Source organism: Coloeus monedula (assembly GCF_965178545.1).
Source record: "Coloeus monedula genome assembly, chromosome: 9".
Lineage (NCBI taxonomy): Eukaryota > Metazoa > Chordata > Aves > Passeriformes > Corvidae > Coloeus > Coloeus monedula.
The window spans coordinates 5,296,012-5,315,651 of NC_138789.1; the positions used below are offsets into that span (position 1 = coordinate 5,296,012).

The following is a 19,640-nucleotide window of genomic DNA, read 5'->3' on the forward strand; positions in this document are numbered from 1 at the left end:
ACCCTCCTCATCGGCTTCCGCATGTCCAGCCGATCTCCACCCAGCCTGCCCTTGCCCGGCCCATCCCCCGCCTGCCCCGCAGCCTCCCATGGGCCGATAGTACTGCCGCGTCCTCGGTGGAGTCGTACTGCCGACGCTTTGTGCAAGAGATGGGGCTAGTTTGGGTTATTCATCATTATATGCAAACTTCAAGATAAAAATAAATAAACGAGTCTTTAAATATTAATAACAGGATGGAGACAAACATAAAATCTTGGAATGATTTGGGTTGGAAGAGACCTTAAAAGGTCACCCAGTGCCACCCCCTGCCGTGGGCGGGGACACCTTCCTCTCCAACTATCCCAGGTTGCTCTAAGCCCCATCCAACCTGGCCTTGGACATTTCCAGGGATCCAGGGGCAGCCACAGCTTCCCTGGGCAATCTGTGCCACGGCCTACCAAACCTCAAAGGGAGGAATCTCTTCCAAATGTCCTCTCAGCCCTGCTGAGGTGCTGGAAGCACTCCCAATAACAGTGCAGTGTCCCTGTTCTGGGACACATGACCAGATCCATGTCCCTGTGTGAGAAAGGCAAATGGAGCTCAGGCTTTCTGCTCCTCACATGCAGCCCAACATGTGGTTTTACCAGATGTGTACCATGTCCAGCATGGAGTGTGGGCTCCATGGCAGTTGTGCTGTGCACAGTCCTCCCCATCCCACCAGAACCACAGCTGGGCCAGGATTCAAATCTGCTCCCAGTAGATCTGACCAATGGACTACTAGCATCCTATAAGACAAGGTACTGCCCTGAACAGATTCATAGCAATAAACTTTCAAAAAAAATTTTAAAAACTGTCTTCATTGTGCACTTTCAGATCTTCCATTAGAGCGTGTTTTGAGAGCACCCAGCGCCTGCAGAGAGAACAGTTGTGTGATCCAGGAGTGTTGGAGTGAAAGCTACTCTGAACTCAGGCCCAGAGGGAAGCCAAAACATAGGGGTTGAATCAAAACCTTTGGACAAGCTGAGATACATGAAGCCACACCAAAGTGAAATAGAAATATAGATTTTTTTTAAACTTCTAGTAGAAATATATGCTAAGTGCCTTAAACATTGAAAAGCTGTAGCAGAGACCTTAAACACAGTTCTTGCTGCAGCAGTGTTACCTTTTCACGGAATTCTTTACCTTAGACAAAATACAGATAGAATTATACTGTTCACATTTTTTAGATAGAGTGTTCACATAAACAATAAGAACTGATAGAAACTGTATATGCAAATCTGTGTAATACCTATGTAACGCTTCTGTAAGACTTACGATTGTTAGATCAGGATAGGTTAAGAAAAGAAAAACTAGAATCATGTGTTAATCTTATCGGTCAGTTAGCAAATATAATCCACAATTCTGTAAGAAAAAATATAGAGTATAGAGCATACAGAGCATATAGAAGAAGGAGAAGCTGTTTTTGCCTGCTGTCTGCTGTTGCTGCTTGCCTTTATCATGTAGCCCCCTTCGAATTCTGTCCTCAAGAAAGCTATGAGACTATGAAATAAAGAACTTAGCCGAACAGCAGCCTCCTCTGCTCTCTTACCCTGATCCAGGAAGGAGGGGTAGCCCATCAAAAGCTCAACACAGGAGCAATTTTTCATGTGTTCACATAATAATCTCAGGAGTTTATGGCCGTGGTATTCCTCCTCCACTCCAAAATATGCTCACTGTGGGTTGTTTGCATGCCCCACTTTCTCTGGAGTTCGGCCTTATTAGCAGCTGCTTACAAAGCATGTGTATTTCCCTTTTCTTAGACGGTCATCTTGTTCTTCCAAAAATCCCATTTCTCTACACTCTTCCATTCCCACAGGTAACTTCTCATTCTCCAGGCTCAATAGTTCCAGCTCTTGCAACCTCTTCCATCTCCCCAAAGCACCAGTGTATTTCTGGAAGTTCATAGACAATTCAGTGCTCTATAGAGCCATTTAGAGGAAGTCTACAAGATTTTCTGAGTATTTTAAGGCAGTTTTAGCACTATTTCATGGTGTTGACAGCACAGGAGAGAAGCTTTACAGTAGCCTGGAGAGGTTTAGAGCTACTTAGAACTCTGCAGGAGTCACAGATTGGCATAAAAGGGTTTTAGAGCTGCTTCGAGCTCTTCAGAGGAATTTTAAAGCTGCCTGGAGGCGTTAAGAGTTGTACAGTAGAGATTTAGAGGCATTTTAGATGCATTTAGAGACATATTAGTGCTGCTTACAGCAGCAGAGCAGCTTTAGATTAGTTTAGGGGAGCTCTGAGGTGTTGAGAAGAGGTTTAGAAGAGCTAAAGGAGTTTAGTACTTTACAGGAGTTCTGGCACACTTCACAGGACTCTAGGGCTGCTTAGAACTGTTTATAGGACTTTTAGATCAACTTAGAGCAGTTCAGAGTGGTTTTAGAGGGCTTCAGAATAGTTTTAGCACTGTCTCTAAGCAGGAATTCCAGAACTGCAGAAAAGAGTTCTAGAGCAGTTACAAGAAAACCAAGAAGGGCTTGAGATCTATTTTGAAGCATTTTACTCCTACTTTAAGCATAGTGGTAGTAGCGCTGTTTAGAGGATTTTCAGAGTGGAAATTTTAGAGGAATTTATGATTTCCCACTGTTGTTTGTAGCCAATTAGAATAGTTTTAGACCTGTTGAGATGGATTGTAGAGCAGTGTGGTGTATTTTAGAGCTCTTTTAAGCTTTCTAGAGTATTGTGGAGCTCTGTAAAGAAATCCACACTGATTTAGCGCTCTGGAGTGTTTTAGATTCAGATTTTAAACTTATGGGGTGTAATAATAGCTCTTTCAGAGCTCATCAGAGGTGTTTTGTAGCTGTGTGGTGGTATTTTAGAGGGGTTTAGAGCACCTCACAGCATATTCAAGGAGGTTTAGAGGGCCTTAGAGGAGTTTAAGAGCCCGGAGGAAATTCACAGATCTTCAAATCAATGTAGAGAAGTCTAGATACGATCAGAAAAAAGGTCCTTAGAGGAGGTTTAGAAAGATGCTAGTGAAGTTTAGAGGACTCAAGCACTCTACAAAGGGATATTACAGCTCCTCAGAACTACTTAGTGTGCCTCTGAGGAGTTCTGGAGTAATTTGGAGCTATTTTTCAGATCTTTAGAACAGTTTCAAGAAGTGTAAAGGTATTTTAAAGGTGGCAATGAAGTGTTAGAGATGTTTAACACAATTTAGTGGCAGTCTAGAGCTGATTAGAACAGTTTTATAGTGCTTTAGAGACTGCTTAAGAGTTGTGTAAATTACATCTGGTTTGAGGCAATTGCCTCATTTGAGAAATACAGACTTCCCTACCGCTCTATAGAGCTGATTAAAGGATTTTAGAGCAATTTAGAAGATGTACACAGTAGTTTAGAGATGCCTAGAGGTGTTTAATATCTTAGTTCAGAGACATTTTGAGAAATTTTAGAGTTGGTCCAGCCGATCGCCTCCTCAGTTCAGGGTTGGGACTGTCTTCCCACACCTGGTCACTGTTTATGACTCCCCTCAATGCCCCTGTCCCTCTCCCTGACTATCACACACTAAGGGTTTCCTGTTTCAGGGAAGTCGTTGTTTACCTGTGGAAGGAATGCAATTAAGGAAATGATGGTAAAAATTCTAAGACTCTGAATTACCAGAAGAAAAAATAACTGTGCTTTAGCCAAAAGGAATGCTTCAATGGCTATGGGAATTTACATTCAGGAGAACCTGAATACATGAACTGACATTCAGGTTCCAAAATTTACACTGCAAATTCTAGGCAAGGCAGAAGAGGAGTTCAGGCTGTCTGCAGCTGCAGCATCTTATGCAGTGACTGGTAAAGTGTCTTCCCACTTGCCATGAAATAAGCAGTACAGTGTCAGTGGTGCCAAGACTCAGAGGATAATAAGGACACCAGTGAAAGCAGCAACAATCAGTTGCTATTTTTCCAAAGTAAGTCTAGCAATAAAAATACAGCTTTTAACAGATTTAAGTAATTTTTCTATAAGGAAAAGCACATGAATGTCAAAAGTGTATCCAAGTAACTTTGCAAGGTAATTTCAAATGGGGGAGTTACAAACTTATTTTGCTGCCATGGGCCAACAAGGTGGATTCATACATTTAATAAGAACTCCATTATTCAAGTAACTGAAGGAGCTTAATTACTAAAGCCAAAGGCCCTGCAAGTTTCCTTCAGACTTTTTGTTATTGCTGTATTATCTTTTCAATTACTTTCCAATACACTGACTAGAACTTACCATCATTTACTTCTACTTTCCCCAAATCACAGTTCTCTCTACATATATACAGTTTTGACATCTAAGCTTTCACATTTCTCAAGGGGACTTCTGGTTTAGCATAATTACACTATAGTCTTGCTTCTTTTTCTCTGCAATAAACAATGTATCCAGATGTAATTTTCTTTCAAAGACAGACCCAAGTCTATTTTCAGAAAAATATGAAGTACTGAAGCCTAAATGAATATTCAGAAAGATAGTACCTGTGAAAGTGATGAAATTGTGTTAAATACCATCATAGCTGGTTGGTATTCAGAAGTACATCATCTGGGGAGTTGATGTGATGTCATTATCTATCTATCTATCTATCTACATTTACTCTGCTCTAAATCTAAAGGTACAAAAATCAAAATAAATACTGACCTCTCAGTTATGAAATTTTCACTTTAAACTATTAAGTTTGCTGTAGATTCTACCTGAAAACTTGCCAGTTTAATTGTTCTAGAGTTAAGCATAACCTGGAGGATTTTCCTAACTTAGCATTTTCTTACTGTCTTACACAGACATTCCCTGGCAGGTAGTTGGAACTATAAGCTCTTTAAAGTCCCTTCCAACACAAACCATTCTGTGATTCTCTGATTCAGGCTACTGTGTCTGCTGCATAAAAGATGTTTAACATGCCAAGTTGTTAATGTTTTAGATGTTAAGATGTTTTCCCATTAGCAGTCAACAAGAGTATAATCAAATTTATGTCTCTGGAAATAGAACGAACTGTCAGGGTGCACTGGAGCCAAAGTGACCACTGGCAACCAAGAATCTGTGATGGATGTTACTCTTCAAGTAAAGCTCACCTCTGAACACAGTCAACAGTGCCATCTGCAGCACACTGCAGCATTGGCTCATTCTGGGAATGGACAGGAAGAGAGAGCAGGTTCTTGAAGAATCCATCCCTGGAGGCCTTACTCACATCATCTAAAGAAAGAAGTGTCCACCAAAACTCCACACCCACTACCAGTATCCCCCATGTTAGAAGACGGGAGAGTTCTGGTATGATCCACATTTCATGCCAGTAAGATGAGGAAGAAGCTTAGGAGACAAACCCTCAGTTCCAGATACCTCTTCATGCCTTTTTGGAAGAAGTGGAAAATATTATTTTAAGGAAAATATTTCCTTTAACATATTAATCCCCACTCTCTGTGCCTGTTTCTGGCATCTCTGGACATGTTCTTGGGATCCTGAGACTACATTGGGAAACCCTGAGCTCTCTAGGGCAATTTCTGCATATCAGGATCTTTTTCAGACTCGTGGGGCTGTTCCCACCATTTCAGAATAACCCTTCAGCAGAATCAAGAGCTTAACTCAGGTCCTGGACAGGACAGGAGCTGCCAGGTGGTCTCACTCCATGCAGCACATAGACTGGAGTAGGATGAGAATGAGAGGAAGGGTGGGAGGAAGGGAAGGAGGGGGCCATGCAGGTGAATAAAAAGGGAAGGAAAATACCATTTAAAAACTCTGGGAAGGGGGAATCAGAGAAAGAAAATGCAGAGCCCACTGCGTTTCTGCCCAGAAAGCTGTTGCCTTTTCAGAGTCACATTTGCAAATAAGCTGTATTCTCTCACACTTTAGGCTTAAGTCTCTGCTAAACACCATTTAAAAAAAGCAAAACCAGCAATGCAATAAATTTGCATCAAGACTTTTTCTCTAGCAAGCACTGTTACCTCTTCCCCTTAAAGAGAGATTCCTATCTTGAAGATAAAAATTTGCCTTGTTTCATGTTCTTGTTTCTGAGAAGAATCTGTCAATAGCAGAATGTGGATGAATTTGTAGGGGAAGATGAATTCATTTCCTCTCAGCACTCAAAGAGGACTGAAATTTCTGTGGATCTAGGTCACTTCTTTCACTGGCTAAAGTTTGCTGAGACAACTGCTTGTAGAGTTCAGTTTCTAGCTAGATCCCAGAACAGATCCATATTTTAAAAAAGCCTTATTGTGGAAATAAACCAGTGAATAAAGCAGTATATAAAGCTGAGATAGCTTCTCTCTGGGCTCCATGTGCGGAAGACAGGAAGGTTTTGGAATGTTTTTCATGGCAGGTGGAAGCAAGGACTTCTTTAGGATTAATTCCCCAAACCTGGAATGGTTTCAAAATGTGAGCTTCAGCAGAGAAATCTTGCAAAATGCCAAGTCAGGAGTGCTCTGAAGTGGTGTTGGGTGTAGGAAGCTTTTCATTTGGTCAACAGCAGCTAGTTCCACGCCTTCTCTGATGAAGTGAGCATGGAATCACTCATTCAGCAAGATTCAGGTAACACTGTCACTGAGTGAGAAGGGAGATGCAGCAGTTCCACTTGTCACTTGTAACAAACTAGCTGGAATCAGGGAAAAATATGGACAAAATTCACACACACATTTCCAGAAAGCAGATGACTTTTGGCTGAAGATGAATCCAATGGTAACAAATTCCCCCACTGATATAAAATGTGTAAGTCAGAGCATAAGGTCTAAACACCACCTCACTGCAGTTATGGCATAGATTTCCTTTCCACAATTTCTAAGGATAATAAGGAACCTCCTTGGAACAGTATTATAGTACATTCAACTGCTTCTTTAGAAGATGGTATGCTTCTGCTTCTACGTTTTCCATGCTGGAAGTGAGAATATGATATAAAATGGAGGCTTTCTTTAGAGCAAGGAGGTAAGAGGCTTCTTTTGGGACATGGATTTGCAATAAACCACAGTTCGTCTAACAACATATAAGGACACTTCTGCTGCCCTGGACAGTAACTACAGTAACATCACATGCTCAACTCCTTTGTTGTGAAGTGAGGTTTCTGCATCATCAGATGAGTATATGTTTACAAAAGTAAAGGCCATTTATATGTGAAGAGACTCAGTTCTTTTAAATTAAAATCATTGTCAAAGATTCTCTGACAGGCTTAGGCAGCAGTGCAAAACTGCCTGGAGCTTTAGGTTGAGACCGCTTGATAAAACACGCGAGTGGCCACACATCCCCATCTGTCCCTCACACCTCCATTCTTCATATTACGCTACAGAGTTAGCTACAAGAACATGACTCAAAATTGTAATTAACCACACTGTAACAACACACTTTTTTTCCTGGGTTCCTCCACTCCTGACACAATTAGGTCAGTGGAAAAGATTTCTGCTTTTTGTGCAAACAGTCTGTGCTTGCCTGTAGGGATAAGGCAACTTACAACAGGGTGGATGTGACAGCAGCGATTGTAATGCTGCCACAGAGCAGATAAAAGCAGTTTTGCTGTGGAGAATGTTGCTTAGGGTCTTGTTACAGAGTGGAAAAATGGAAATCACAAGTGATCATATCATAGGCTTGTCCTTGTCCTTGTCCTTATCCAATTGAAGTTACTATTTAAGAACCAGTTCATTACAGTGTTCCTGCACAGATGAAGACAGTAAAATCAGGGTACAAGCCACATGCTTTTATTTGCTTGTGCCCTCATCTCTGCTCCTTAAGTCAAGGGAACAGAAAAATACTGCTTTGTTAGCAATTCTAGAAAATGCCAGCTAAGTCCCAGACGCATATTTATGACATTACAGAGAGGTCACAGGGCCTTTGAGACTTAATGGCTGCTGTATAGTCGGATTTTCCTCTGTTTGGAGGTACTAGTGAGACTGTGTGTCAGCTTGCACCATAATCCCATCCCCATTCTCTAAGTTTTGGAATGTATATAAACAGAATACTGTCCCCATGCCTGCCCTACTGTCTCATGCAGCTGTTGACATGTTCTCTCAATGTTTATGTGTAAAAACAAAAGTGCTGGAAAACAACCTCTCAGGAAAACACTGAGGATTGTTCTCCAGCCTGGGGGTGCTCTACCAGGAACAGTCAATTCTTTGTCAGGGAGGTCAGCTGGACACATACAAACTCACTGGGGGTTTGTTCTGGGCCTCTCTGCTTCAGAAACCAAATGAGAATCCACTGTGGGCTTGTCTTTTTCTATAGTTATTGCCCCTCTTCCAAGGTAATAATTCTCAGTGCTCACCATTGGGGTAAATTTGTGGAGATTTGCCAAACTATTGTTGCTGAGTATTATTTTTCATATGGCCTTTTCTACTCTAGAGGTGTTCATCCATCTCTGGGGTGACAGGGTAAGGTGACAGCTCACCTTACACCAGCCCATGCCTTTGCATGCCTGTAGGTCCTGAGCAAAGACCAAGCACCTTCTGCTCCTCCTAACACTCTTCTGATGTTGCTGTTTGACCCAAGCAGAGCACAGGTAAAATGGAGAAACATTTTACTCCATAAAATAAAAAGTACAAAGCATGCAGAGAACTCGTTCTGCATTTCAGGCCTCAGCCTGTTCTAATAAATTCCAGTAGTAAATTACTCTGTACACCACTGTCTTCCGTGGCTCTGGAGAGATTTGTAGCTTTAGAGGTAAATTCACAATTGCTATTTGGCATGATTTTACTTCCATTTTCAGAACAGGAGTGTATCACACAGCATCCTGATGAAGTTCCCTGCAAGCAAAGTGTGTTTTTTCCTGTTAAAAGTCATTCCCAGCTATTGATGTCAAATGTCCCTGAGAGCTTAGCTGAATTACGCTGCAAGGAATTTGCACAAACTATGACAAACTGGGAGGTGCTCTCAGAATACAAACTGTAGAGTTTAATCTGCCCTATTGTGCTGGTACCGAACTATGTCTGGAGATGCAGCTAGTTAAATGAAGAGCCCAGCTTCGCTGTGTGTATTATAAGCAGGACAGGATTTCACAATAGCTTTGTATAACCCCTTTGTGCAGATATCCAAGGGCTAAGAGGGCTGATTAGCCTCAAATACCACTCAGAACTGCCAGCCATCAGAGAACACTGCCTGTCTTTCATAACATGCCAGCAAAAATCTCGTGGGGATGGTCTCAGCAGAGTGTGCAGCCAGATTTCTACCTACCCTTTATCCCTAGGGTAAAAAGGAAAAGCTGGGATTCTGTATTGCACCACTCTCCTGTAATCCAAGTCAGGGAGGGGGGAGACACGTTATTTACGTGAAATCCTTTCTCCCAAAGCACAAAACCTGCCACTGACCCAGACATAAGTGGGCACACAGCCATGGCAAACAGGGGAAGTTACACAAGGGTGCAAAACTGTTTACAGAGCCAGATCACACACTAGTCCCAGTGCTGCCTCGTGGGTAGTAGGTGGGGCTTTTGGCATTTGCGTGGGGGCTCTCCAATGAGACCCAGAACAGGACAAGGCTCCAACCTTCTGGTTTTCGTCACACTGGCCCCCTCCAGTAGGGCTGAGGCATGGGAGGAGCCTGCCCGAACTCAAATAAACTGACATGCAGCATCTCATGAGGATGTGCAGTCTCCACAGGACACACTGCAACAGCTTGGACAAGGACAGCTGAAACTGTAAGTATGTCTACCTTCTCCACTTCCTCAATAGCCCTAGTAGTTTGTGGAGTGGCATGTTTGGGCTGCATTTACTTGTGCTAGCAATGGAACCTGCTGCCTGTCCCTTTGGTTCATATGTTAACAGCCACAGAAAAAACCTAAACACCCTATAGACATATTTATATGAATCAATGGACATTTCAAGGTTCAGCTTTCCTGTACATCTAAAAAGAGTTCAGCTGTATCTTTCCCATCCCAAGGCATTGTTCTGTGTAATTAAAAAATATTTCTAACATGCAGTCACTGACAGTACTGGCCATAAAGTTATAAAATCCAGAGCTGTGAGGTGTACCCAGTAATTAAGGAAAGGTGTGTTGGGAAGGGGTTGGAATTAGCCAGTAAAGAGAAAGCAGCTTGTTCAGTAGTTAATAAAAGTGTTAAGCAGCATCTTTGTCTTTGAAATGGCAATAAATTGTTGTAGGAAGTTTCACTGTAATTGCTTGTACTTGCTTCTAATTATATGCATTCCTGCTTTATTATGCTTTGTTGATTTGTAAATACCATGGACAAAGTCTATTAATAGAGTACAACTGTGCAGCACTCCCTGGTGACCATCATTCTGGTCAGGTCTGCTGGAGATTATGTACCTTCAGGCTGGAGAAGGGAACAGCACCTGCTTTTACTACTGGCAGCAGTATCCTGCTGTTTGATTCTGACCTTCCCTTGACCCATGGTGACAACTGAAGGAGCTGCTGGAAAAAGCTCAACACTCAAGTGGCTCCATATACTACTTATTTTAGCCACCCCTAGGCAGGGTATGGAAGGGGATTAATAGAATTCAACAGTAGTCCAGATATTACAAGACAATGGAACAGGCAAGAAAGTAGTTAAGTAGCACAAGGCAGTTAATTTTACAGAACTCACATTGTTACCCAAGAAATAGGTAATTAAGTTATAGTCTGAGAAGACAACATTCTATGACCTAAGAATCCAGATAATCACTGAATTTTGCGCTCTCTGTAACATGAAGGGCAAAGGACATTTGAATGTAACAGAAGGCCAAGACTGTCAGAATACAGGTAATACACTACAGTCTGCCTGGTTAACAACAGAAGTCATCTATGAAGGCCATTAAAATCTCAGCATTTAACCAGACGTGATTATTTCAACGGTGGTTTTGAATATTTTCACTTGCTTTGTTTGAGACAGTGTTTTTAAGTTTTTGCCTTTTTTCCTTCCATGTGAAGGCTACAGAGAAAAATACTTAATTCATTCATAAATGCAGAAAATCTCATTTATCCACAGGATTTTGAGGCTAAAGGCCTTTAAGAAAGTCATCAGCTATCATGAGAGGCCAAATAAAGTTAAGGGCACAGTCAACACCAGATCACTCACCACACCACTATTGCCTTTTCATCCAGGAGCGATTAGACTGAAGTGAAATCCTTTTGACTTACGGATTTCCACAAAATGCCCACTTGCAGAATCTCACTTTGCTGTCAGGAAATACCTTTGTCATGGAGAAGCAAGGGCAGCATATCCTGAAAGAACACTTCCTTCAAGTAGGTTCTTGGTCCTGGTGCTCTGTTTCTGCAGGGCTAAAACGATTTCAGCCTTTTTTCAGGCCTTCCACCAGTTCAGCGACAACTAGTGCCATAACAATTTAATAGATGCCAAAGAACTGTGTCTGCCTTCCAGCTCTGGCAAGATGATCAAGTCCTTCAAGCAAACATTTCTGTCCCTGGACCTGCAGTCCCCTCGGTGGAGCTCAGCAGAGGCAATGGTAACTGCAATATTACTTATACGCCGATTTGGAAAAAGTAGCTACTAATTTCAGTGAACACCCAGCTGATGGTTACCGTGACTTTTGCTACCTTTCAGGTGAAGGACTATGAACTGCGTCAGTATGAGACAGCAAAGTGGGTCAGCACAGTCATTAGGGGAGAAACCCAGAAGGAAGCAATGCGCCAGGGCTTTTGGAAACTCTTCCACTACATCCAGGGAAAGAACGAAAAAGGTAGGACATGCTGGTTTTGAATGGCAAGTAGCTAATGAACACAAATAGTAATGAAGAGTAAAGGAGCTGGGAGATGCAGCTTTGACAACTAGCTTTCCTTTCCTCTAGAAATGAAGATTGATATGACTGTGCCAGTGACCTGCCTGGTAAAATCAGGCTGCACAGACTTCAAGATTTCTTTCTTTGTGCCATTTGAACACCAGGACTGCCCACCCCAGCCCACTGACTCTGATGTGTTCATTGAGGAACGGAAGGCAACAGCTCTCTTTGTCCGGTAAGCAAAACCAGCACAGCTGACACCAGATGAACTCAGGTCAGTAGCTACCCTCATTTAAGTGTGGGCTATGCTTTCTTAACAGATGATTAAGTGTGGATAGATCCTGCTGTTCAGAGCCTTAATTGCTAAAATCCAACCATTAGGAAATCTTATGGTTGGGTGGCTTACCACAAAGAAAGTGAAGTGACCAAGTTGTGATACATGGGTTTTTTAGCAAACATTTGAAAATTGCATTGCATTTCATAGAGATGCAGCCTCCAGAATCATCTTCTGAAAACAGTTTGTCCTACAGACCATCTAAACCACTCTCCCAGCACCCTTTAGCTGTAGTCCTGAACCGCCACAATATATGTTTGGCAGGTGTTACAGGAAAAGCACCCCAAGCAACCCTCAAGCCATGTTAACACTCTCAAGAACCAAAGTCAACTTGGGTGTTGGGTTGTTTTAAATATTACCTTTGAAAACAGAAAAAATACCTACATGTTGCCTGAGTGTTGGTTCTGCATGGGTAATCTACTAACTACAAACTGCATCACAAGTGCTCAAACTTGCTTTGCAAGTCTGAGGTTTCCACCTATGAAAATTAAAGCCAGGGGCTTGAACCAAAAAACCTGCCTTTTTCACTTCTACCAGGTCCTTCGGTGGATTCGCCTCCCCAGAGAAATATGCTGAGGAAGCAGACACCTTGGCCAGAACCTTAAGAAACAGAGGCCAACCATTCCATGAAGACTTCTTCTATACTGCAGGCTATGACAGTCCCTTCAAGCTCTTCAACAGGCACAATGAAGTGTGGTATTTTAAAAAGTAACATGATGGGGGAATATTAAGAGGCTACTAATCTGCTCTGGATGAAAACAGACCTTATTAATAGCTTTGCTTTAGTGCAGAAGATTTAATTTGCATGTGGACACAATGTTTAATTTATTTTCTCCAGGATGAAATACTATTCTGGCTAAAAACATGTCAAAATGTAATTCGAGATCATACCAGGTGGAATGGGCAGGAGATGTAACATACTCCTCTTGTTGAAAGGTCCTAGGCAACTCTAATAATCTGATAATAATCCCGCTGAAGTTTGGGTATCTAGCTTTACTTCTCATTAGAAGTGCTACAGCACTAACTGAAGCATTATGGAAATTGAGTTCTTCATAACTAATTTTCCTCATATTGACATCACCCCTGAGATCAAGGAGGAATTTAAATGAAACTTTAGAGAAGAAAGCTTCCACTAATGAGTGGAAGCAGAAACATCTTAGCAGGCCTTAGTAACTCATAAGAAGTAACTGTTGTTAAATTAGTATAGCAAAATCTCCCCACTCTTCACTGAACTTTTTTACCCCCTCATGAAGGCCAAACATTGTGTTGTTTAAATTCCAGAACCCTTGGAAAAGGGTTACCAAATCCAAGCTGTACATGTTCTGAGATTTGCACCTGAACATGTAATACCAGGATTACTGGTGACCTATTATTTCAGTAGCAAATACACAAGTACTAAGCTTAGCTCTCACCTAAAACACTTGAACTACTCCTTTAATTATTTAGCTTTCTCCAGATACGGGTATTGCTCAGATCACCTGCAGCCTGCACACCAGCAGTATTTGCATTTAACCTAGTTTAGTCCCTGCTCTAAATTAAGCATTTTAAATTTTATTATAGTAGCCTGGATCTGTTTTACATCAAGTTGTTCCAGCCAGAAAGGAGGTCACAACACCAGGTAGAGTTTGCAGATTTTTATTGGCTCCAACCAGTGTCAGGCAAACATTATCAGTGAGGTGAAAACACATCAGCTTTTATAATGCTGTTCATGCAAGTGTAACCCATTTATCAGCAATGTTCCACCTATTAAGACAGACATAAGAACCATTGTAAGGTACCAAACCAGCACAACACACTTTGCTGGGAACATCTCAGACCTTAGAATTTCATCTCTGTTCAGTGAGAGAGTTCAAGCTAAGGTTATCATCACTTGTTCCAACAAATACATTTCATTATTACAGCAGTTACACTCACTTTCTCAATTCTTCATACGTTAGTTTCAGAGTTTTGCCTCTTCACCTAAATCAAGAAAACACAGTTAGCATATGCAGCAGCACAACTGCTAAAATCTCCACAACAGCTTCGTAACCTCAGATGGAAAAGGAACGGAAAGGGTAATATCACTGTAACTCATTTGGCAGAATCAATTTCATCAGTGGCTACAAATATGCAAAGTTTTTAATACAATTTATCTGTTGTGTGGACTTACCCAGTGGGGCTGCAGACAGCACAATCCCTTCCTGAGGAAGAAAGAAGTACTTTCAGAGTTCACAGACAGCAGCACTATATGCACAGTTTATTTATCTATGAATTTCTATTCACCAAACTATTCTATCTAGAAGGAAACTGACTTTCAGCTGGCATCTTACGAGTTCAACTTCCAGCACCCAAATAGGATGCACAAAGCTTACAAATCCTAACTGGAAATACAGAATTACTAACATTGGAAGAATCAGGGAAAAGTAAAAAGCTACTACTTTGCAATACTCTCTCTCCCAACGTTGTATTTCATGATTTTAAATACCTGAAATACAAGTCCCATAGGTTTTCAAAATGGCTTGAATCTTTGTGAGAGCCAGTTTGTTTGGAAACAAGTCTGTACAGCAATCATCTAGAGCTAAATTTGTGTAGAGCCAATATGAAGATTAGTAGTAAAAACTGCTGAGAAGTGACAGCCACAACACACAGGTTTTTTATTTTAATTCCAGAGTGCAGTGTTACAGTGGTGTCCACAGAGCAGCCAGATACAATAAAGGGAAGACAAATCAGGTATCCTATAGAACTAGTTTTAGGTACCACTATCTAAGCATTCAGCACAAAGACAATATTCCAGGAATTATTAAACCCCATGTCCTCTACACTTACCTCAGATACACCCATCTTGTTTCTCACACAAACTCCAGGCAAATTTCACCCTGTAGAGAAGTGAAATTGTACTAACACACTCTTGGCAGTGATTTTAGACTGTGATTGTGGGTACTGTTTCAGCACAAGAGTTTTCCTCAGCCTCTTTCAGAGAGATTCCCATTGCTTAGAATTCATCACAAACAGTACATGCTTAGAGAAGCTTAATGTTATATCACTTGTTTCTCCTTAGAGGGATCTGACCTTAGAATTTCAGACCTTACTCCCAATGACACCTTCATTCACTCTGAGAGCTCTGATCTAGCCATCGAGATAAAACAATTCACCGCATAAGCATTCAAGATCAGTGCTACCGCCTGAAAGAGTCCACTAAATTTAAACAGCAGAAAGTTTAATAGCAAATAATTGTACTGCATTTGCTCAGCCCAGAACGTGTGGCAACCTGGTAGCAGAGCTTGTCTTATCAAGTAGGAATTCAAGTAGTCCATGGCAGCTATACATTTAAAATGGTCCCCACTATTTCTTTTTAGTCACAGAAAGCACCTTGGGTGAGTGAATCCTGCAGGCTGCTGGAAAAATCTGTGGGCTTTTTTTTACCTGGTTAAGGTAAAATATCATCAAGAACCCTGCTTAATGCTGCAGCTACATGGTAAAGGCCAGGATCAAGCAACTTCCCCATTCCCTGCATCACAGTTCTAAACAGTCACACTCACGTGTTAGCAACTTACTTTTGCTGGCATCACTTCCCAGCTCCATCACACCTGGAACAAAGCAAACCATCAGGACAGTACAAAAACAAACACAGGAGGATGAAATCCAAGTCAGGTGCCTGCAGTCAGATAGAGCTAATTACAGACCTCCATGATTGAAGTCAAGGCAGTCATATCTCATCACACAGGCAGTTTACACTGTCAGCCCCTGCACAGCCCTGCTATAGGGCTAGGCTGCTACGGGCAAGAGAGCAAATACTCAATTAGTGTTATCAGAGCCAATTCAAGAGCTCACAGTGAAGAGTTTAGTACACACCTGTCAAGACTGGGCTCCAGCCAGCAGATCCCCTTTAAAACATCCTCCTGTTTTGGCTGAAATGCAAGCCACAGCCAATGGGCCCCTTTTGCCCCTAGGTGACAAACAGTTAAATACTTAACTTATGGGCATACATTGAAATCCTAATACTTGGGAAGCTAAAACAAGTACTTACCTTACAACGAGAAATATTTGGAAGCCTGCAAAGAAAAATTTGCTATTACGCAGGGTCCAGCAGGAAGTTACAGCATAAGAACAGTTCCAGTAAAATACTGTATCAGTTTGGTCAAGTTTTATCCTCATGGGGATCAGAGACCTGATTCAACATCATTTACCGTAGGCTGCAACACTCCCATCCCCTTCTGAAGGCAGGGTGTAAAGCCATTTCCCAGCACTCTTTAATACTGTGAGATGTTCATTCTCCAACTCCAGAGCATGCTGAAATTGCACGAAGGAGCAAACCTCACAGTTGCAGAGTTCAGTAATGTGAGCTGATGCACAACTTGGTTGCACAAAGTTTCAGACACCAAATTCACAGTACTGCGGCATTCACCATTTAGTTTTAACAGGAAAATTCCAGAGATCCTTAACACTACAATTATTTCATGCTCTTATCATGAAACACAGGACCCTGAAGGCACACTTACAGTACTTATATTCGCCTCACACTTTCCAAAAACAAAATTAATTCGCAAACATCTCCAAAAGCAAACTCCCAAACACAAATGCAGCACAGACAAAAGTAGCATCCATCTTAAAAGGTTTATTAGTTACCTTCAATTAGGAAGGCCTTGTCTTCACCAACATCAGTAACAGGTGAAATAGTTTTTCACACAAAAGGAATGGGGCTCCTCTGTCCACAACAGCCTGCAAAGCAACAAAATGCTTTTAGAACCTGGAGCACTAACACCTAATTAACCTTATTCTGCTATATTTTGTGTTTGACTTCACAACTATATCCTACTCTCTTTCTATTCATCCTACTAAATTTTTTATGTTTAACCCACTTACTGGTCTTCTGAGATAAATTTTCAAAATGCATTCATGGAGCAAAAGAAAGTGTTTCACCTTCAGCTTCCCATATGATTTGTTTGAAGTAGCCTAAGCTACAGGAGGCTGCATCAGACAGGAGGCGAAAGACAGTAACTGTGATCACCACGAGTCATCTGCTGAACTATGCAGTCATCACACAGCAGCCTTTTCAGACAGCAGGGATGAAATGGAGTTTTCACAGATGCCAGCAGTGCAGTATTTACCTTGTATCAGCTTGTAGCTTAATCTCCCAGTGCCTGCAACAATAGAAAACAGAATCAGATCCCTTCAGCCTTTGTGGCCAAGCCCACAAGTCTCCTACTGAGAGACTACAAAAGCCAGATACATCAGATAGGGGCGAAGGACAGAAGTGTTCATCACAGGATATTCTGCTGAACTATGCCATCATCACTGTATCCGCTTTGGAATCATAGTACCAAGCAATCGCCTCTTGTGACTGCTTTGGCAAGTAAATTTTCCCAATAATAAAAAAAAATATTTAAAAGTTTGAATACTAGCAAGTATAAATTGTTTCTGGTCTTAGTGGAAATTAATCGTAAAACACATCCCATCCTTCCTACTGCAGTGTTTCAACAGCTCTGTGGAATAAACCTCTACATAAAGTACATATTTCTTACCAGGTGATGTTCCTTCTGCATATCTCTCAAGTGCAAGATTTAAATCCTGGAAGAAAAAAAACTTGTGAACAGTATATTCAGCAGTCAAAGCATCGAGGGGAATTCTAAGTTGTTGTGCCTCAGAAAACTGTTATGGTGGTAAAAGTGCTCATCACTCCCTTGGTCAAGAGTAGCAAATAAGTGTCATCACTGTGGCACCAGAGGGATAGCTTTGTTTAAAGAATTAAGCTGCTTTCTGATATTATCAGAGCAGAAAATGCTGTCTAGACAAATGGTAAGCACCTTTTATGTTCGATTTTCAAGAATCACTTTTTTTTTTTACCTTGGGAAGAAGTAATATCAAGTCTCCACATTTGGGGGCAGATCTGGAAGAGATAAATGAGTTGGAGATTTTTGCAGAACTAGGGAGCTTCTCTGGCAATCACACTAAGCACATTAGAAAGCCTCAGCATGGAGTTTTCAGAAATCACTTCTGTCCACTACTCTTACAGTGAAACCATCATAGGCTTTGGGATTTACTTAACATCAATCCCCATAGTTACACATTTTCTACAACATACTTCAGGAAGTTTTTCCAAAACATTATTGCTGTGACCAAAGAAACAGCAGTAATGAAGGAAAAAAGGAATCTGGGGGTACTCTTGCAGTCTGGTTACAGGATGAGCAGTGGTTCATAAACAACAGGAGCCTTATAAACACTCTCCAGGACAAATACTACAGGGAATGCCTGAATTACAACTGCTGATCCTGTAACTCCCTGATACAATAGTACTCCAGTCCAGTTGGTGTACACAAATTCAACATTTGTTAATTTAAACTCTGTATTTCGGGAGCAACATTTACCTGTACTGAAGCCACAAGAAGGAAGAGTGTAGCTGATACATGTTGAACTGAAAGCAAGAAAGCATATTAGCACATTCCAAAAAGGATGTGATATTTACAAATATTACCGTGAAAAATCCAAGCAACATCCAAAATACTTTGACTATTAAGCTCTTCTCTGATGCAACCTAAATTTCAGCTCTTTGAAGTAATGAGGCCACAAAAAGTAATTGCTATTATGTATTTTTAAGCAGGACATGATCACTAAACTACTTTGTTTTCTACAGCTTCGATTCTGGTGTATAATTACCGTGTCAGCCGGGCAGGCATGAACTTTGGCTGCTTAGAAAGGCCCACGTGGTGTCTGAGCCACCCTGGACAGGCCACCATAAGTATTCCAAGCCCAGCTCAGATATGTTGGCATTCATCACCCTCTCAGATGTCCCTACCAACATAGTTTTCATCATGTGCAGAGCATATGGAAGTGAGCCATTTCTCTTTAAACATGCTGAGTTAAGACCCACAAGGACCACGGAGTCCAACTCTTACACTTGTACAGGACTATGGCCAAGAGTCACCACGCGTGCCTGAGAGCACGGTCCGGTCCAAGTGCTTCTCAAAGCCTGACAACCTTGGAATGTGAAGGCAATCTTTAACCTTTCTACACTGTATGCACATCCCAGCTGTTCAGGGATCCTTACTCCTTCCATAACCCTACTACTGCATTTCACACAACGTTTCCCATTTAGCTGCAAAAACAACCTCTTTAAAGCCCAGTGCAGTTAAAAAAATCCAAACCTACAAAAACCAAGACCTATTGGTTGTAGCCACCGCGGGCACGTGACCTCGCCATATTCCACGACCACATATTACGCGTAACACGCTAGTAGGCAAGACCCGGTAACTTAACGCCTGAGGTATTACCCCGGGCCATTACCCTCCCAAACTCGTGTGGGGCTCTATGGGACCCTCCTCACACATCCCCAAGGCCGCCATGAGGTAGAACCCCCGGCGGTCTAGGCCGCGGACCGGGCCCGGGCCCGGCCGTGCAATCCACTTCAATCCTTCCTCGCCACCTACCATCGGCGACCCACCCACACCCGTGGGGCCCCCAGGCCATCCCCTGGAGCGGTATCACCGGACCCCGGGCGGGGAATTGCCCCCCACTCACCGGCGGGACCGCGCAGAGGACATCCACCGCTCAATACCGCCGCGATCAGAAAAGGGAGAGGTCCCTCTGCGCGTCCGTTATATAGCACAGGTCACGTGGTGCGGACGCGGCCACACCCACCGGGGTGTGTCCCGCGAGCAGGGGCGGGGCGGGGGTACACGGGTTGAGGGGGGGGGCCCTCACAGCGTTTC

General features: G+C 42.2%; 1 protein-coding gene and 1 long non-coding RNA gene across 5 annotated transcripts; one reads left to right on the forward strand and one right to left on the reverse strand.

Moving 5' to 3' along the window:
• Positions 1-9,509: 9,509 nt before the first annotated feature.
• On the forward strand, positions 9,510-13,447 carry HEBP2 (heme binding protein 2). The gene is made up of 5 exons (XM_082287141.1): positions 9,510-9,583; positions 11,264-11,348; positions 11,447-11,582; positions 11,691-11,856; positions 12,493-13,447. Exons 2-5 carry the CDS (start codon positions 11,274-11,276, stop codon positions 12,665-12,667), a joined length of 552 nt encoding a protein of 183 aa, XP_082143267.1. The 5' UTR covers positions 9,510-9,583; positions 11,264-11,273; the 3' UTR covers positions 12,668-13,447.
• A 127-nt stretch (positions 13,448-13,574) lies between these two features.
• Positions 13,575-19,507, reverse strand: LOC309576117. 4 transcript variants are annotated; one of them, XR_014226650.1, is made up of 11 exons: positions 19,450-19,507; positions 18,300-18,346; positions 17,779-17,821; positions 17,457-17,502; positions 17,043-17,075; positions 16,561-16,653; positions 15,962-15,986; positions 15,489-15,521; positions 14,761-14,810; positions 14,105-14,135; positions 13,575-13,914 (listed from the first exon to the last, which is right to left on the reverse strand). It is a non-coding gene; the product is annotated as an uncharacterized lncRNA (long non-coding RNA). The 4 variants fall into 4 exon arrangements; XR_014226651.1 differs by lacking the exon at positions 18,300-18,346 and having other exon boundaries at positions 13,575-13,698; positions 13,870-13,914; positions 19,450-19,495; XR_014226652.1 differs by lacking the exon at positions 18,300-18,346 and having other exon boundaries at positions 19,450-19,495.
• Between the last annotated feature and the right edge of the window lie 133 nt (positions 19,508-19,640).